The sequence below is a fragment of the Oncorhynchus masou genome, chromosome 30 (assembly GCF_036934945.1).
Source record: "Oncorhynchus masou masou isolate Uvic2021 chromosome 30, UVic_Omas_1.1, whole genome shotgun sequence".
Classification (NCBI taxonomy): Eukaryota; Metazoa; Chordata; class Actinopteri; order Salmoniformes; family Salmonidae; genus Oncorhynchus; species Oncorhynchus masou.
The window spans coordinates 54,183,576-54,202,892 of NC_088241.1; the positions used below are offsets into that span (position 1 = coordinate 54,183,576).

Here is a 19,317-nt window from a genome sequence, read left to right on the forward strand (position 1 = left end):
CTCCATGACTCAAGTCATGTTTTTGTTCTTCACCGTGGCCTTGCCTGCTCCTCCCTCTCTCTTTCCCTCTCCTCCCTCTACCTCTCTCTTTCTGTGCGGGAGGAAGGGGGGCAGAAGTTATAGTTACTCTCTCTTCACCGCTTTTGTTCTGAAACCGGAGCGTAGCAGAGCAGGGCGCGAGGCGGTGGTCGGTATGGCGGGAGGCTCGAGCGGCTTCACATTTCTCGGGGTTCTGCTGCTCGCGGCCATTCTGCTGCAGACGGTGGCCGTTACCGTCACCGTGCTCTACTTCACTAACGTCCTCAACACGGTAAGAACCAGGAAAGAAGGAGTGTAGTATACAGACACTTACTATTAAAGTATATGAGGTCGCTTGATGTAGCCTGACATTTGCACTTTTGGGACTATTCCATTGGCCCCATTGTTTCGGGCAAACAAAGTCTGTAGGCCAACGATGAAAGCAATTGAAATGTATTTGACACGGGTTGTTTGTGCTTATGCGATGTCTTGCGCAGTGGCAGTGCGCATACAGTTGGAGAAAGTAGGTTTTCTCCAATAAAGCTTTTGCAGGAAAACGTGTTGCCTTGCAAGTTAATTACCTGAATTGTTTGTTTAATGTTAAAACATGATTTTTTTTTTATTGGGTTATTGACTGTACGTTTGTTTATGTGTAAGTCTGTGTTGTTTTTGTGTCGCACTGCTTTGCTTCATCTTGACCAGGTCGCAGTTGTAAATTAGAACTTGTTCTCAACTGGCCTGCCTGGTTAAATAAAGGTGGAAAAATAATATTGTAATAAAAATTGCGTATGTGTGCACTGCAGAGAACGCCCAGTGCATTATGTAAAATAAACAGTGTTTGTGAGTTGTAGTGCTGTGCTGGGATACAAGGGAGTTCTGTGTAGAGAACCAAAACTCAGACTATTGATATGCCAATTTTCCAGCTTTATTGTTTGCTTGTTGTTTCACCTTATTTTTGCAGGGAAGGTTTAGTGCGTTCTCAAGTGCATTGTTCAAGTGCTAGTGAAACTGTAAATGATTGACTTTTTGTTAGGCCTTCTGTGTTATCCTCTCCTGCAGCTGTACTCTATTTCTATGACATGTTCTATCTTTTCTTTCTCTCTGCATTGTTGGAAATTGACCTGTAGGGAAGCATTTCACTGTTAGTCTACACCTGTTGTCTATGAAGCATGTGACAAATGCAGTTTGATTTGATTGTACTTTAGTAACTTGGATTATTTCCATAATGATTGAGCAACAATGCTGACTCTCCCTCTCTGCTTCCCTATCCCCCCCTCTCTGCTTCCCTATACTCCCCCCTCTCCCTCCCCCCTCTCTCCCTCCCCCTAGCACTCCCCCAGCTCTCTTTCCTCTGTCCCTCTCTAGTTCTCTCTGTCTGCCTCTCAGTGATTGTCAACAGTGTTTGTGGATGTTAATCATTACCAACCTGTATACAGTAGGAAACTGAAACCTAAAATACATATACAGAGGAATGTTACTTATAAGGACTTTAGACAGTCACTCCATTTGAACATGGCAGTATTAGTTTCATTGCAGTGTAAAAGGGAGGCCCTGAAGTAAACTACAGTTTGTTTCTCAACTCCGGTCCCTCAAGTACCCCCAACGACAATACACATTGTGTTATGTAGGAGGTGTGTATTATTGAAATTAAATGTGTGTGTGTGTTATTCAGATGAAGGAGACATTTGCAAGGAGCAGTGTGTCTTGTCTGACACGGTCTGACCTCAGAGGGGGGTATGTGCGCTCCCCGACCGAGGGGAGAGGAGACCCCTGCTGGCAGGTCACACAGCAACTACACACCCTCATAGAGAAGGTAACACACACACACACACACACACACATACATATCCTCATCGAGTAGGTATCTGCCCGGCACGGAGCCCAGATCTTCCAGGAGGGCTCCCCGAGTGGTGCAGCGGTCTAATCTCCACCCGGCACAGCCAGAAGAGGACTGGCCACCCCACATAGCCTGGTTCCTCTCTAGGTTTCTTCCTAGGTTTTGGCCTTTCTAGGGAGTTTTTCCTAGCCACCGTGCTTCTACACCTGCATCCTTGCTGTTTGGGGTTTTAGGCTGGGTTTCTGTAGAGCACTTTGAGATATCAGCTGATGTACGAAGGACTATATAAATACATTTGATTTGATTTGATTTAAGGCACTGCATCTCAGTGCTAGAGGTGTCACTACAGACCCAGGCTGTATCACAACCGGCCGTGATTGGAAGTCCCATAGGGCGGCGCACAATTGGCCCAGCATTGTTAGGGTTTGGCCGGGGTAGGCCGTCATTGTAAATAAGAATTTGTTCTTAACTGATTTGCCTAGTTAAATAAAATAAAAAGGACAGAGGTGCTCCCTATGGAATTTACCATTAACCACAGATTTAGGATCAGATTATTCTCCCTTAATCCTAATTTTAAAGGTCCAATGCAACCATTTTTATATCAGTATCAAATCGTTTCTGGGTAACAAGTAAGTACTGTATGTAATATTACAAAGGTTTTCATAAAAATGGTCAAAAAGAAACAAAAATGGCTTTTTAACAAAAACTATTTCTCATGTAAGAATTTTGCTAAAACAGCCTGGGATTGGTCTGCCTGGGAGGGGAAAACTAGCTGTTATTGGCAAAGAGGTTTGGAACTCTCTTTGTTATTGGTCTAATTTACCGCCTAGTAATGTCACCAAGCTAGCCAAAACTCCACCCATGCAAAATATGCTGATTAGAAAGTCCTGTGTACACTGGACAATATGTAAAATGTTGGTCCCATGTTTCATGAGCTCAAATAAAAAAATCCAAAACAAATTTGTTTACATTAGTGAGCATTTCTACTTTTCTACTTTTCCAAGATTATCCATCCAGCTCACAGGTGTGACATATCAACAAGCTGATTAAACATCATGATCATTACACAGGTGCACGTTGTGCTGGGGGACAATAAAAGGCTACTTTAAAATTTGTAGTTTTGTAACACAACACTAAAGTCTCAAGTTTTGAGGGAGTGTGCAATTGGCATGCTGACTGCAGGAATGTCCAACAGAGCTTTTTTCACATAATTTTGTTACTTTCTCTACCATAAGCTACCTCCAATGTAATAAAGCCCTTTTGTGGGGAAAAACAAATTATTGTTGGCTGGACCTGGCTCCCCAGTGGTCTGGCCTATACCCTCCCAGGCCCACCCATGGCTGTACCCATGCCCAGTCATGTGAAATCCATAGATTAAGGCCTAATGCATTTATTTAAATTGACTGATTTTCTTACATGAATTGTAACTCAGTAAAATCTTTGAAATTGTCGCATGTTGTGTTTATATTTTTTGTTCAGTATAGATTGTATTTTCTACCAGGATCTATCAGGTAATAACAGCTATCATTTTTCACACTTTTACAGTGTTAGTTTCATCAGTTGTTGTACAATATGCTACAAAACACAGGAAAAAACACCATTTTGACTTCACTGGGCCTTTAACCATTAGGGGGGGAAACGCAAACCTGACCTAAGATCAGCAACTTCACTCCCCTCAGCAGAGTTTCAGACATACAATGGGGTCTTTATGGTGACGTCCGGGATGGGATCCGCTGTGGTTTAATCAGCACTGGAATGTACTCACCTGGCCAGAGACACACAGACCCCATACACACACACACACACACACACACACACACACACACACACACACACACACACACACACACACACACACACACACACACACACACACACACACAGTTTGTGCAGTACTGTTTTGTGCTTTTATTTGAAATGTGTTAAACAAATTGCCTGTATCTTATCCTTATCTCTCTTTGTCTCTCTGTCTCTCTCCAGTCTCTGTTTCAGCGATATCAGAGGGAGATCTCCTCAGCAGTTAGAGGTGAGATACTTTTGGTCATGTCGTGTAAGTGGTCACCTGCTTGTTGAACATCTCAATTCAAAATTTATGGGGATTAATAAAGGAGTTGGTCCCCCCCTTTGCTGCTATAACAGCCTTTGTTCTTCTGGGAAGGCTTTCCACTAGATGTTGGAACATTACTGCAGAGATTTTCTTCCATTCAGCCACAAGAGCATTAGTGAGGTTGGGCACTGATGTTGGGCGATTAGGCCTGGCTCGCAGTCAGCATTCCAATTCATCCCAAAGGTGTTCGATGAGGTTGAGATCAGGGCTCTGTGCAGGCCAGTCAAGTTCATACGCACCGATCTTGACAAACCATTTCTGTATGCAAAGGGAAAGGGCCGTCCCCAAACTGTTGCTACAAAGTTGGAAGCACAGAATCGTCTAGAATGTCATTGTATGCTGTAGCGTTAAGATTTCCCTTCACTGGAACTGAGGTCAACCCCAAACCATGAAAAACAGACTCAAACTTTACAGTTGACACTATGCATTAGGGCAGGTAACGTTCTCCTGGCATTTGCCAAACCCAGATTTGTCCTTCAGACTGCCTGATGGTGAAGTGTGATTCATCACTCCAGAGAACGCGTTTCCACTGCTCCAGAGTCCAATGGCGGCGAGCTTTACACCACTCCAGTTGATGCTTGGCATTGCGCATGGTGATCTTAGGCTTGTGCGCTGCTGCTCAGCCATGGAAACAAATTTCATGAAGCTCCCAAAGAACAGTTATTGTGCTGACGTTACTTCGAGGCAGTTTGAAACTCGGTAATGAGTGTTGCAACCAAGGACAGACGATGTTTATGTGCTACGCGCTTCAACTCTCGCCGGTCCCGTTTTGTGAGCTTGTGTGGCCTACCACTTTACAGATGAGCTGTTGTTGCTCCTAGACATTTCCACTTACAATAACAGCACTTACAGTTGACTAGGGAAGTTGTAACAGGGCGGACATTTGACAAACTGACTTGTTGGAAAAGTGGCATCCTATGACTGTGCACGTTAAAAGTCACTGAGCTCTTCAGTAAGGTCATTATACTGCCAATGTTTGTCTATGGAGATTGCATGGCTGTGTGCTCAATTTTATACACCTGTCAGCAACGGGTGTGGCTAAAATAGCTGAATCCACAAATTTGAAGGGGTGTACTCATACTTTTGTGTATATATAGTGTAACTACCTGTCTGACCTATAGAACTAAGTCATACAACTGGAGCAAAACAGCACCTTGTTCCCTGTGTCTATTTTACAAGTTCTATGCTGTTATCACTGACTGATGACCACGCTAACTGATGTTCTGTCTCTCTCTGTCAGACGAGATGTCCAGGGTGTTGCCCTCACTGGCAATGGAGGACCAGGCTTCTTCTCGCCCCAAAGTTGCTGCCCACGTCACTGGCAGCTTTGCTCCAAAAGCAGCGAGGGAGGGAGGAGGTGAGACATGTTTTAGTTTACATCCTTCATACTCGAGACACTATGTGTGTGGGTGTGTGTGTATAACCCTTTGAATACTGATGATGAGTATTAAATGAACGCAGGTTAGACTCACACTTGTGTGTGCTATGTTTTTCAGGTGTGGGTGTGGGTGTGGGTGTGTGTGTGTGTGTGTGTGTGTGTGTACACTACAGTGAGAAGAGAGCTTCAAAGTGATTATAATATCTCAGAAAAAAAAGAAATGTCCTCTCACTGTCAACTGAGTTTATTTTCAGCAAACTTAACATGCGTATGAACATAAGATTCAACAACTGAGACAAACTGAACAAGTTCCACAGACGTGACTAGTAGAAATGGAATAATGTGTCCCTGAACAAAGGGGGGGTCAAAATCAAAAGTAACCGTCAGTATCTGGTGTGGCCACCAGCTGTGTTAAGTACTGTAGTGCATCTCCTCCTCATGGACTGCACCAGATTTGCCAGTTCTTGCTGTGAGATGTTACCCCACTCTTCCACCAAGGCACATGCAAGTTCCCGGACATTTCTGGGGGGTATTGACCTCACCCTATGATCCAACAGGTCCCAGACGTGCTCAATGGGATTGAGATCCGGGCTCTTCGCTGGGCATGGCAGAACACAACATTCCTGTCTTGCGGGAAATCACGCACAGAATGAGCAGTATGGCTGGTGGCAATGTCATGCTGGAGGGTCATGTCAGGATGAGCCCGCAGGAAGGGTACCACATGAGGGAGGAGGATGTCTTCCCGGTAACGTACAGCATTGAGATTGCCTGCAATGACAACAAACTCAGTCCGATGATGCTGCGACACACCGCCCCAGACCATTAACGGACCCTCCACCTCCAAATCGATCCCATTCCAGAGTACAGGCCTCGGTGTAACGCTCATTCCTTCGACAATAAACGTGAATCCGACCATCACCCCTGGTGAGACAAAACCGTGACTCATCAGTGAAGAGCACTTTTGCCAGCCCAGCCTCTCTCAGCCTATTACGGACAGTCTGAGCACTGATGGAGGGATTGTGCGTTCCTGTCATAACTTGGGCAGTTGTTGTTGCCATCCTGTACCTGTCCCGCAGGTGTGATGTTCGGATGTACCGATCTTGTGCAGGTGTTGTTACACGTGGTCTGCAACTGCGAGGACGATCAGCTGTCTGTCTCCCTGTAGCGCTGTCGTAGGCGTCTCACAGTACGGACATTGCAATTTATTGCCCTAGCCACACCTCATTGCAGCATGCCTAAGGCACGTTCACGCAGATGAGCAGGGACCCTGGGCATATTTCTTTTGGTGTTTTTCAGAATCAGTAGAAAGGCCTCTTTAGTGTCCTGCGTTTTCATAACTGTGACCTTAATTTGAACTTGGCACCCTAAACTTTAAACACCTTAAACACCTTTGAATTAGCAACCTTCTGGTTACTGAGCTCTATGGCATTTTAGAGCAGCACACTTTCCATAATACAGTAGGTATTCAGGGGATTGAGGCTGTTCAATTCTTAACCTATTCTATTCTGTCTTAAGACCCAGCCCTGTCTACTGTAGGCAAGAGGGTTTATTGTCTTCTCAGGAAATCAGCCTTCTCTGTGTTGCTCTTGACACCCCCATTCTGTCACACACGTCTGTGAAGCAGAGGTTCTGTTGTGATAACATCCTGTAGCTCTATCTGATTAGATGTTAACTTTACAGTAATGCTATCGGTTAACAACTCAGCTTTTGAATCCAAACAATCAGATGTTTATAAAGGAGTCTCAGATTCATTGACTCTTTCTCTTTGTTCCTGATCTGCTCTGGTGCGATACACTCTTGCACTTTCTTTCTCCACCCCAGGGACTCTTGGGGCATGACCTTTCAGGCTATGACTTCTCTCTCTTTCCATGGATTCTTTGTATCCATCTCTCTGATCATTCCCAGATTAATAATGCCTTGTAACTTAAGTTTATGCCTTGTGTGAGTTCATTCATTACAAAGTTATGAAATATCTGCCTTTGATAATATCAACTTTCCAACCTTTCTTGATAAACCATTTATGTAACTCAACAATAGTCCTGTTTACCCATTGCTAAATCATCTTTATGGAGTCAAATCAATATTTTAATACTTTGATCGTATTAATTACAGTCTTATTATGGGTTGAATGTGAGGTATGCATATATATTTATATATCAAATATTACTTCACTAGAGCTGTTCTATATTATTCTTAACTGATTCTATTTTGTCTTAAGACCCAACCCTGTCTAAATCCTGACCCTTGACCCTGCCTACTAACACCTGTCTCCTTCCTGTCTGGCCACAGGTTCTCCCGGGCGGCGTGTGCAGGGGCAGAAGATCTCGTGGTGGGAGGGGCATAAAGGGCTGGCATTCCTTCAGGACGTTCGATTGATTGATGGGGAGCTGGTGGTTCCTTGCCCAGGACTCTACTATATCTATGCCCAGACCTACTTCAGACACACCCACCCTGGGGGAGAGGAGGGGGAGGAAGAGGTGGAAGAGGAGAGGGAGCAGAGGGGGAGGCCCATGTTGCAGTATGTTTATAAGAAAGTGAGTTCACAGGGCCAGGGTCATGTTCAGGGGGCTTGTAGACATTAAACAAGAAAATGGTTTGAAATTAAGGTGCCATCTGAACTTGTCCAATACGTTTTTCCAGTTTCAACAGTTATATCTTACTGTATAGTGGTGGTGCTGTGTGCCCCCTCTTCCAGGTGTCTTCCTATCCAGTACCCATCCTGCTAATGAAGACCAGCCGTACCTCCTGCTGGTCCCGGGATTCCCAGTTCTCTCTACACTCGGCCCACCAGGGAGGGCTGTTCCCATTGGCCACCGGGGACCGCCTCCTCGTCACCGTTAGCAACGCCTCCGCCATCGACATGGATGAGAGGAGCAGCTTTTTCGGGGCTGTCCTGATCAGCTAGTGGTCAGGGGTTAGTCTATATGGTGGCTTGGATGGTTTGGGGCTAACGGACACCAGCATACTCACTGTTTGGGAGCCATATGTGTGTGTGTACTGACAGACAGGTCATTCTGAGAGCTGTGTGTGAGCATGTGTGTTTGTATGGGTGTACAGATGTACAAAGCTTTAAGCTCTGTGACTGCTAGGCTGGACATGCGAGGAGGCGTGAGCAGAGCTGGTGTGGTTATCCTATTATCTTCCACTCTGGTGCCGATGGCCTAGCCTTCCCTCATGGCTCATCCAATTAGCTGTGCCTGAAGCCAGCAGGCCTGTGCTGATTAGATGAAAAGCAGATGAGTGGCGTGAGGTCGGGGGCCAATGTCTGCTTTAGAACTTCAGGACAACTGACCGACAATGAATCAGCGAGGGGATGATTGTGGATAACTGTCTTACTGCTCTTTTCATATTAAAAGGATGAGTCTCTTTTTCCTGTTTTTTTTTACTCTCAGAGATGGGTTTTAATGTAATATTTGAATGTAGGGTGTTTGTGTTGTGAGTCTGTTATAACTGTAAATACATTGAATGTATGTTGCTTGATTGTAGACTTTTACATTCTTAACACAACCCCAAGCTCTCACCTGAGCAACACTGCCTGCAACCACATGTTCAATTCAGCACTTTTTCACTTTTGTTTCAGTTTAAATGTTTCAGGCCATGACCCAGGAGGCCCTACTGTAGCCCAGGCCTACCGTCGCTATTGGAACCAGTGCTAGGACATGGGTAATGTTGAGGACTTTACTAAAATATTTCTTGATTCTCCCACCGACAGACAGGTGAACTGATATAGATGTATCTGTAGATACAAACAGACAAGTATGCAGTGAGACAGAGGGGGAGAGAGGGGTCTGGATAGGGTTGTCAGTTTAGCCGCTTCAATAGAGGAGAATTATATGCAGATGTTTTTGGGGAAGAATTGTTTTCACAGCCCCTACAATCATGACTCCAGATAGTGTTTGTGTGGGCTGTGTAGGCGACGGTTACCATGGAGACTCACACTAAATCTTTCATCAATATGAATCAGACTCATGCACAAGTACAACTGCTCTCATGTTCATGTAGAATTAGCCTGGTTGCTGTCTCTTTTCAGCTATTTCATTCCACGTCTTGTGCTCTGTGTAATTTGCCAAAGAGGGGCATACTCTTTCGGTAAACGACATGTGGCAAGTAGTGGAATGCTAGCTAAAACGACTAGTACTCTGACTAATGTAGAACGGAATCTGTAAGTATGTGTGTACAATAAAGACACTGTACAAATGAAAAGGATGCACTCTAATCATTTCTCAACACGAGTACACTACCATAGCTGCTTTGGCGGCAGGTAGTCTAGCGTTTAAGAGCGTTGGGCCAGAATCCCAGAGCCAACTAGGTGAAAAATCTGTCGACATGCCCCTGAGCAAGGTACTTAATCCTAATTGCTTCTGTAAGTTGCTCTGGAAAAGAATGTATGTCTGCTAAATGGTGGAAAATGTTTGTTTTTTTAGTTAAATCTGGTACTGTATAGTATTAGGCTACCACAGCTGTATAGTAGACACAGTTGAAAGCGTTCAGAGGTTAGTCTTTCAGTAACAGTCTAGCACAACAAAACAGCTGGGTCAAGGCTGTCTGTTATGAGTGGACATTACATCATGTACCTCCTGGTAACAAGCTTACGAGTTTCTGCTGCAACCATGTGGGTTGTGCAGGCAGTGTATCACTAAACATCGCAAACTAGTGTTGATACTGAAGACTGCAGCTGACTCAACAGAACCAGAGGGTCATACCAAAGATATTTATGGTGCGTTCACATGCTAGTCGGAACTAGGAAACTCTGAAATGTCCAACTTGCTAACTGGTTGTAGATATAGTTAACTTAATTACCGACATGCTTAATATTCTGTGACTATCAACAGTGTACTAATGAAACTATTTCCTTTAAGTAATGTAAAGTGAATTGTGATTATCTTATTGGACTTGAAATAGTCTGATATGATTTCTGTTTGAGTGTGGAAAAGAGAGACACATCTTAGGTTTTGATTTTCTTTTTTGTGGAAATATGTTACACTTATATTACAGGTTTTTGAATGCCCAGAGGGAAAATGAAACCAAAGGACAGTTGGAGACAGCAGAAACTAGCACTAACAGGACAGCGACATAATTTAGACGAACCGCCCACACTGGATCTGATAGGCTGGCAGCTGGCGTGGGTGTGGCCAACCACTACCCAGGTTAGGTGACCTCCAATAAATACTGCAAATGTTTGTTGTTAATGTAACTTATAAAATATATCATAAAATGTCCTTTTAAATGGAATTTGATAAGTTCTGTGTACAAAAACAAAAGTTCATAAATTACAGCCAGTCTATGGATGTCTGTCTGTGTCTGGGTCTTGCAAACCCAGGGCCAGCCTCAAACACCATATTACCCATCTAGTGAACTGAGGCCCTAACCAAAAATAGCGTACTATCTAGGGAATAGGATGCCATTTGGGACATTCACTTTTCACTGAACCACCCCTCTGACAAAGAGTGCGACAAGTCCATCTCAGGCCGAAATGTCATGCCCTACACATCACTGATAGTACAAAACAAAACTTCTAACCCTCACAAAATTAAATCTCTGAACATACAGTAACGATATCCCTCTTCCTCCATCATCAGTACGTAAGACCAAAAGCACATTCCGGGCGCTGGCTGGACAGTGTGCATGTGTTTCTTAGTCACACTTCCTCTCCCGCCCGTCACAGTAGCTGCCTTATTCTTAACCCCGCCCCTCTAGGTCCCTCTTCACAGCCCATTGGTCAATAATGTCTGAGGAGGACATGTCTTCAACAGTCGAACCTCATGTCCAGCGAATCATCAAACCCCCTGTCCTCATGACCCGCCCCCACACTGGACAGGAAGGACACTCCCGTCACCCCAGATGCTCCTGTTGCCGTGGTGATGAGCTGGTTGCCATGTGGGGTGTTGCTGGTTGCCGGGCTGCGCAGGGCAGCAGCGGTGATGGAGGTGAGGTTGATGCCAAGTGTGAGCCGCGTCTGTTCTAGAGCCTTCTCTGGAACCGCAAACGCCTCCAGCTTCTTCTCCCCGTTTGCCATGTAGGAGTTCTGGCAGCCGCGGCAGATACAGTCCAGACATGCCTTGGAGTAGAAATATTCATATTATTATAATTTACAATCAGTGAACTAAATGTGGACAGGGGAACAATGTCATTTCAGACCAAGCCATAGTAACTCACCTTGCGGTTTGAGTAGCAGGGGCAGCGCTGCCCTCTGCAGGTGAGAACAGAGGGGTTCTGAGTGGCTCTCCCGCACTTACAGCCCTTCTTCTCCACCGGCTTCTTGTACAGGGGCTTGGAGGGGCTGGGAGGGTGAGAGAGAGGGTGAGCATGGCCGTGGGGTGGCAGGCGGTCACGGGGCTGGGCGCGGGGCTTGGGGACTCCCTGCCTGGCCTTGGAGTAGGCCTTCTTAGGGCCCCCGTGGTGCTCCAGGCTCTTCTTCAGGCCCTTGGATGACACCAGCATTGTCTTTCCCAACTTTGGAGGCCCGCCGTTGGGCACGGGTGCCAGGTGAGGCGGGGTGATGGCGGAGTGAAGTTTGGGCTCCCGTTTGACAGTGGTGGCTGGGTTGGGGAGGTGAGAGGCGTTGGTGGTGCTCAGGGGTGAGCCTCTGAGGATGCTGGCGATGGGGAGGGGCTGCACCTTCTCACTGTCGCTCTCAGAGCGTGAACGCTTGCGGTGGCAGCGAGGGGGTAGGCGGGAGAGAACAGGGATGGGCTGGGGGAGAGGCAGGGGAAGTCTAGGGATGTTCTCTGGGGGGAGGGAGGGGGTGAGGCAAGGGGAGTCACGGGTAGGATGGCAGTAAGATCCATTGTGGGGGGGAACAGAGGGAAAGTCTGGCTGGGGGTCAGGCGGTTCAGGTTCGGGCTCCAGGGTCCTAAGAACCTCCTCCACGCTCAACAACAGCGTATCTCCGCCATGTTTATTAAGCTCCTCCCCAAATGTGCTTATGTCACAAAGTCCCACCTCCCCACTACCTAACATGCCAACACACACAGGTAGCTCCTCACCCAAGCTCTCCTGCTTCAGAACACCTCCCCCTGTAGCTAAGGTAACAGGTGGTGGCACATCCTGATTGGTCAGGCCGTTACAGTCATGCAGCCCATTAACCCCACCCATAGGGCTAAGGCCCTCCTGCCTCTCCTCTTCAGCCAGAGCCTCATCAGGTCTGAGGCCAGACGTTGAGGGGGCCGTCGGGGGAGACTGGCTCGCAGTGTCCTCCCCTTCCTGCCCGCTTTCGGCCAATGAAAGGCCCTCATTAAGAATGGCGAGGAGGTCGGGCGAATCGCTGGCTGCACTGGCGATGTGCGGGGCGAGCGGTGATTGGGCGATGTAGAGGCAGAGTTTCCTGTAGCAGTGGACCAATAAGGAGAGCTGCCTGTTCTCCTGGAAGCGGGAGTAGTCTTTACACCAGGAACAGGACGGCTTTAGCAGCATCCTTTGGCCCTTACAGCCCCGACACACATAGTGCTGGCACTGGGAGTTAGTGGGTGCTATGGGGTCCTGCAGCAGGTTACCTGGACAGAGACGGAGAAAAGTTAGATGTCATTTATGGCAAGACAACATTGACTTATCCTTTATTCAACTGGGTAGGAACCATTGAGGGAAATCACTCCCGCAGCAGCATTATAACCCACCCATACAGCATGACAACTCAAACCATAAACAGGAGCCATAATTATTCATAACAAGTCAATGATATGAAGCTTAGCGGTGGACTGATATGAGTATTGAGGTGGGCTATATATAAAAGTGATTAACTCAATTGCTGTTCAGCTCTGAATATTCAACTCTAATGCAATGAGCACAACACCAAAGCAACAGCATATCAATTAAGTGTAACGACTTTAAATCATAAAGGTTTAAATTAACCCCTTTGCCATCTTAATATACTGAACAAAAATGTAAACAAAACATGCAACAATTTCAAAGATTTTACAGAGTCACAGTTCATATAAGGAAATCAGTCAATTGAAATAAATTAGGTCCTAATCTATGGATTTCTTTGGATTCCACATAAATTGGGCAGGGGTGCAGCCATGGTTGGGCCATGGAGAGCATAGGCCCACACACTTGGCAGCTAGGACCAACCACTGGGGAGCCAGGCCCAGGCAATAAGAATGCCTTTTTCTCCACAAAAGTGCTTTATTACAGACATAAATACTCCTCATCTGTGGCATTGTGTTGTGTGACAAAACGGCACATTTTAAAGTTGCCTTTAATTGTCCCTAACGCAAGGTGAACCTGTGCAATGATCATGCTGTTTAATCAGCTTCTTAATATGCCACACCTGTCAGGTGGACAGATTATCTTGGAAAAGGATAAATGCTCACTAACAAGGATGAAAACAAATTTGTGCATAATATTTGAGAGAAAAAAAAAAGTGCGTATGGAACATTTCTGGGATTTTTCATATCAGCCCATGAAACATGAGACCAACACTTTACATGTGCTTATATATTTTTGTTCTGTGTAGTTTAACATGGTTCAAGTTAGTAAGTGTAGAGGGTTCCTATTCTGTATGCTTATTTCAACCATTTATAAAAGGTAAAATTAAGAGACAGCTCAAGACCGAATGCCTCTGCAAGGCTTGATGACAGCTGTGCTTTGAAAGCAGCTTCCTTAGCTACGCCGGTTGTTAGGGACGGCAGCTGAGGGGGCTTGTGGGAGGGAGGGATGAAGGGAGTTCCATTTATAAAGGACAACAAACATGCCTTAGATACAGGACAGACTAGGATGCATCCTCTACTCGTCACACACACACAATTCATTAATATACTCTAAATTGAAAAAGTATCATGAAAGTGTGCAACAAAAAGTTTAAACAAGACTGCAGTTTTATGGCTCCAAAAATCAAATGTACAGGTATCTGACAAAATAAAGGAAACACTTGAGTAAATGAGAGCTACAAAATATATTGAAAGCAGGTGCTTCCACACAGGTGTGGTTCCTGGTTTAATGTAAATGATAACTTGTTCTAAACTGGCCTACCTGGTTAAATAAAGGTAAAATAATAATAATAAATTTGACAATTAACATACCATCATGCATAGGGTAATATATAAAAATGCCAGGATGCCATTATTTTGTCTACCCACAGGGCACGAGTGGTCACTGAATTGTTTGATGTAAACCATATGCCATCTCAACCCAATTGAATACTTATGGGATATTAAGGAGCAGCGCCTTGGTGTTTTCCACCACCATCAACAAGACACCAAACTATGGAATTTCTCGTGGAAGAGGGTGTTGCATCCTTCCAATAGAGTTCAAGATGCCACTTTATATCATGTTTACATACCCTATATTACTCATCTCATATGTATATACTGTACTCTATACCATCTACTGCATCTTGCCTATGCCTTTCGGCCAGCGCTCATCCATATATCTATATGTACATATTCTTATTCATTCCTTTACACTTGTGTGTATAAGGTAGTTGTGAAATTGTTAGATTACTTGTTAGATATTACTACATGGTCGGAACTAGAAGCACAAGCATTTCGCTACACTCGCATTAACATCTGCTAAGCATGTGTATGTGACCAATAAAATTTGATTTGAAGATACTTGTAGAATATATGCCACGGTCCATTGAAGCCGTTCTGGCTCGTGTCGGCCCAACCCCCTATTAAGACACTGTTGGCGTTTGCTTTATTTTGGCAGTTACCCGAGTCGCTGCCTACACACAACAAAATATGTATTCTACTATGCACCTGTCAAAGTAAACATTGCGTGTGAGGACTGGAGTAAACAGAGGAAAACATCACCCCATTGAATGAACATCATACTCATTAATAATTTGTAACAGTGACGGGGAAGGCTATATATATGCTTAGGCAAACGTTCCAAATAATAAAAAAAGGAGAAAACACACAGCACTAGTAGACTATACCGCGCTCCTGCATCTGCTCCGCACTGGGGGGTTAATCTAGAGATGCATTTTTAAAGACTGCGCACACACGATGGATGCTTAATGAATACATTTTTTTGGGGGGGCACTCTTCTGCCAACATGCACCTGTCTGAAAGTGATTTAGTTACATATGGAGGCGGAGAAGGGAGGTTAGCTAGCTATGGTGAATGCGGAACTAACTAACCAGTTCAATAGCTAACTCATGCAAACAAACCGGTCAAATTATCCACCCTGGATCAGTGTGTATAGCTATGAGATACATTTTATTGGATCATGGTGAAATGTGCAGTAGCTAGCTTGCGAAGCAAGACAGCTCTACGCCATCGGCTAAATAGTTGCTCCGACATTCAATAGAAATGGGGGTGTGTCATGGCGGGGAGAGCTAGGTTAGTTAGCTATTGCAGCTAGCTGGATATCTACAGGGGAACCGAGACTGTTAAAATAATAATACCAGTGCACCTACCACACACGAGGCAGGACAGCGACTGGCGGAAGAACGGGAGCAGCTTGTAGAGCTCCGCCAGGGCCCGTGGGTCGCGAGGGTCGCACTGCAGCACCGAACGACACGCGGACACGTACAGTGTGGTCGCATTCACCGGGTTCATCTCAACAGCCAAGAGACAGAAACATCCAGTCCGAGAAAAAAGCAAAACAAACGCACACGTCCGACCTCAACGAAAGTCCCGTGGCTCCCGTTAAGCGGGGATGGGGCTCGCGACTCTCTTTTTGTCCGTTTTATTATTGGCCAAAGGAGGCGGGGAGCAGGCGAGCTGTGTCGAGGGCATAGATGGGTGATGTAGTTAGCTGCTAACTTAGTTTAGCTTGACACCAGCACTATTTTGGCTAAGGTATATTATATGCACCAAATAGGCAAATTGATGTGATGCAGCAAATCACAACTACAAAACACACACACATGAAATATATGATCTGGTAGTACGGGTTGAACATTACATTACTGTGTTCATAATCACAACCAATCCATCTTTAAGACTATCGCTTCCCCCTTTTCCATGGCACAAAATATGCCCAAATGATCATCATGGCATAAAAATAAATCTGTAATTCCCATTAATAGCATAGCTAGCTATATAAAAATAAATCTGGAGCAAAAATGTTTTCAAAATTGAATAAATTCATCAAAGTCCGTTCACATGTCTTCCACGAAATCCGTGGTGCGAGCAGACCTCGCTGGTTATTCGACAACAATACAGTCACTGGTGTGGTCGGTGGCGCTCTTTCTCCGGCCTCCAATTATACACTGCTAGCCACCTTCGTACCAAATTCAAAAATAGCTGCTTCTTTGTTAATGTTAATAGTTAAAACTTATTCGTTCATTCTCCCTCCTTCCACCATCCTTATTCGCAGTTTTATTATTCGCATTCTTAACTAAAGTTGGCTCCTCTCCTTTTGGCCTGCATATTCGGGGCACATAGGCAGGGATAGCTAATGTTAGCGAGCAACACAGATTCTGTTGTTGTCTGTGGTTCATGGCGGCTACGCCGCGAAAACAAAACAGGCCGTCTTGGCTCCTGCTAGCGCACTGAGCTAAAGGTAAAGCCAGTTAGCGCAGGATAGCTAATAAGAGGGGGTATACTGGAAGAGGTAGTGGAGATGGAAAGATAGTATGGAAACCTTTGTTGAAGTAAAATAAGCGCCCGTGAGAGCACCGGAGTATATTTACGCCAGCCGCGCCAGTTTGGAGCGGCGGCATCAGGAACAAAAATAGGCCGCTTTTCCTCTTTTTGGAGTTAGTCCCTCGTTTTTTACCACCTCTCCGGTTAGTTATGAGCAGAAAAGCAGTCAGTGTTACGAAGTCCTCTGTCGGCGTTCGAAGAACACTCCTGTGTATTATTGGAGTCGCTAATATTGGAATAGGTTTGTGTAGCCTGCTGCTATCGCTAGCCGCGGAGGTTCTTCGCCCCTCCCTTTTCTCCCCCCGTCCGTAGACAATCAAACAGAGGGCGCTGTTGCTCACATCTCGCGAGAATACAATTCAAACTGGTTCCCTTGGTTACATAAGTGTTCTCTCAAGTCAATATATTATATTGACATGGAAAGTAAACACTTACATTGTCAAAGTAAACATATACCAAAGATGGTCAAAGACAGGAATATACTAGATTGTTTGTATTCAAGCAATAATAATGAGGGTAGTAATCATATTAATAGCAATTGCAACAAATAATTAAAGCTGCAAGCAGCAAATTATTTATCTTTTGTTTAACCTTAATTTAACTAGGTAATGCCAGGGTTCAAGCTGTTCACCCAATGTGCCACAAACAGGACAAATCGGACACATTTTGGACCATATGTAATGATGTTGACTATTTTAAACGCTTTCATCTCGAGAACAGCTGGACCGATCTGCACCAAATTTAGTACATTCCCTTTACAGTGCCTTTGGAAACTATTCAGACCCCTTGACATTTTGTTACGTTACAGCCTTAATCTAAAATGTATTAAAACATATATATATCCTCATCAATCCACACACAATAACCCATAATGACAACACAAAAACAGGTTTAAAGAAACTTTTGCCCCCCCAAAAAAGATACCCTATTTACATAAGTATTCATACCCTTTGTTATTAGACTTGAATTTGACCTCAGGTTCATCCTGTTTCCACTGATCATCCTTGAGATGTTTCTACAACTTGATTGGAGTCCACCTGTGGTAAATTCAATTGGTTGGACATGATTGGGAAAGACACACACCTGTCTACATAGCCCTACAGTTGACAGTACAAGTCAGAGCAAAAACCAAGTCATGATGTCGAAGGAATTGTCCGTAGAGCTCTGAAACAGGATTGTGTCGAGGCACAGATCTGGGTAAGGGTACCAAAACATTTCTGCAGCATTGAAGGTCCCCAAGAACACAGTGGCTTCCATCATTCTTTATTGGAAGAAGTTAAGAACCACCAAGACTCTTCCTGGAGCTGGCCGCCCAGCCAAACTGAGCAATCTGGAGAGAAGGGCCTTGGTCAGGGAGGTGACCAAGAACCCTATTGTCACCCTGACAGAGCTCCAGAAGGACAACCATCTCTGTAGCACTCCACCAATCAGGCCTTTTTGGTAGAGTGGCCAGACGGAAGCCACTCCTCAGTAAAAGGCACATGACAACCCGCTTGGAGTTTGCCAAAAGGCACCTAAAGGACACTCAGACCATGAGAAACAAGATTCTCTGGTCTGATGAAACCAAGTTAAACTCTTTGGCCTTAATGCCAAGCGTCATGTCTGGAAGAAACATGGCACCATCCCTACGGTGAAACGTGGTGGCAATATCATGCTGTGGGGATGTTTTTCAGAGGCAGGGACTGGGAGACTAGTTAGGATCGAGGGAAAGATGAACCGAGCAAAGTACAGAGAGATCCATGATAAAACCTGCTCCAGAGACCTCAGAACCTCAAGATTGGGGTGAAGATTCACCTTCCAACAGGACAACGACCCTAAGCACACAGCCAAGTCAATGCAGGAGTGGCTTTGGGACAAGTCTCTGAATGTCCTTGTGGCCCAGCCAGAGCCCAGACTTGAACCCAATCGAACATCTCTGGATAGACCTGAAAAAAGCTGTGTATTAACGCACCCCATCCAACCTGAAAGAGCTTGAGAGGATCTGCAGAGAAGAATGGGAGAAACATCCCAAATACAGGTGTGCCCAGCTTGTTGCGTGATACCCAAGAAGACTCGAGGCTGTTATTGCTGCCAAAGGTGCTTCAACTGTGATATTTATCTATTTTAGAATAAGACTGTAACCTAACAAAATGTGGAAAAGTCAAGGGGTTTGAATACTTTCCGAAGGCACTGTATACACCCATGTTTTTAAACGCAAGATTTTCTAGGACAAGCTCAAACAATATTGCTGCTATAAGCCAATGAGCTTGCATTAATGTTTTTCCTGTCCAACAGCACCACCATTCGGACAAACTGAACCGTACATTACCGGTAAGCTAGACTCATCCCTGAGCATGTGTGCCAATTTCCATCACTCTGAGTCAAACAGATCAAGAGATATAAACGTGTCGGTTATAGCGCCACCGTGTGGTCAATATGAATGTGCTTGCAAATGTTGAGTCTTGAT

General features: G+C 45.0%; 2 protein-coding genes across 3 annotated transcripts; one reads left to right on the forward strand and one right to left on the reverse strand.

The window, feature by feature from the left end:
• On the forward strand, positions 1 to 9,543 carry LOC135522778 (tumor necrosis factor ligand superfamily member 10-like). Its single transcript, XM_064949363.1, has 6 exons — positions 1 to 310; positions 1,691 to 1,831; positions 3,836 to 3,881; positions 5,203 to 5,319; positions 7,630 to 7,874; positions 8,036 to 9,543. Exons 1-6 carry the CDS (start codon positions 5 to 7, stop codon positions 8,243 to 8,245), a joined length of 1,065 nt encoding a protein of 354 aa, XP_064805435.1. The 5' UTR covers positions 1 to 4; the 3' UTR covers positions 8,246 to 9,543.
• Positions 9,544 to 9,887: 344 nt separating this feature from the next.
• LOC135522777 (E3 ubiquitin-protein ligase MSL2-like) lies at positions 9,888 to 17,163 on the reverse strand. Of its 2 annotated transcripts, none has more exons than XM_064949361.1 (3): positions 16,870 to 17,163; positions 11,497 to 12,833; positions 9,888 to 11,398 (listed from the first exon to the last, which is right to left on the reverse strand). In XM_064949361.1, exons 1-3 carry the CDS (start codon positions 16,946 to 16,948, stop codon positions 11,087 to 11,089), a joined length of 1,728 nt encoding a protein of 575 aa, XP_064805433.1. In that variant the 5' UTR covers positions 16,949 to 17,163; the 3' UTR covers positions 9,888 to 11,086. The 2 variants fall into 2 exon arrangements, with proteins under 2 accessions (XP_064805433.1, XP_064805432.1); XM_064949360.1 differs by having other exon boundaries at positions 15,698 to 17,163.
• Between the last annotated feature and the right edge of the window lie 2,154 nt (positions 17,164 to 19,317).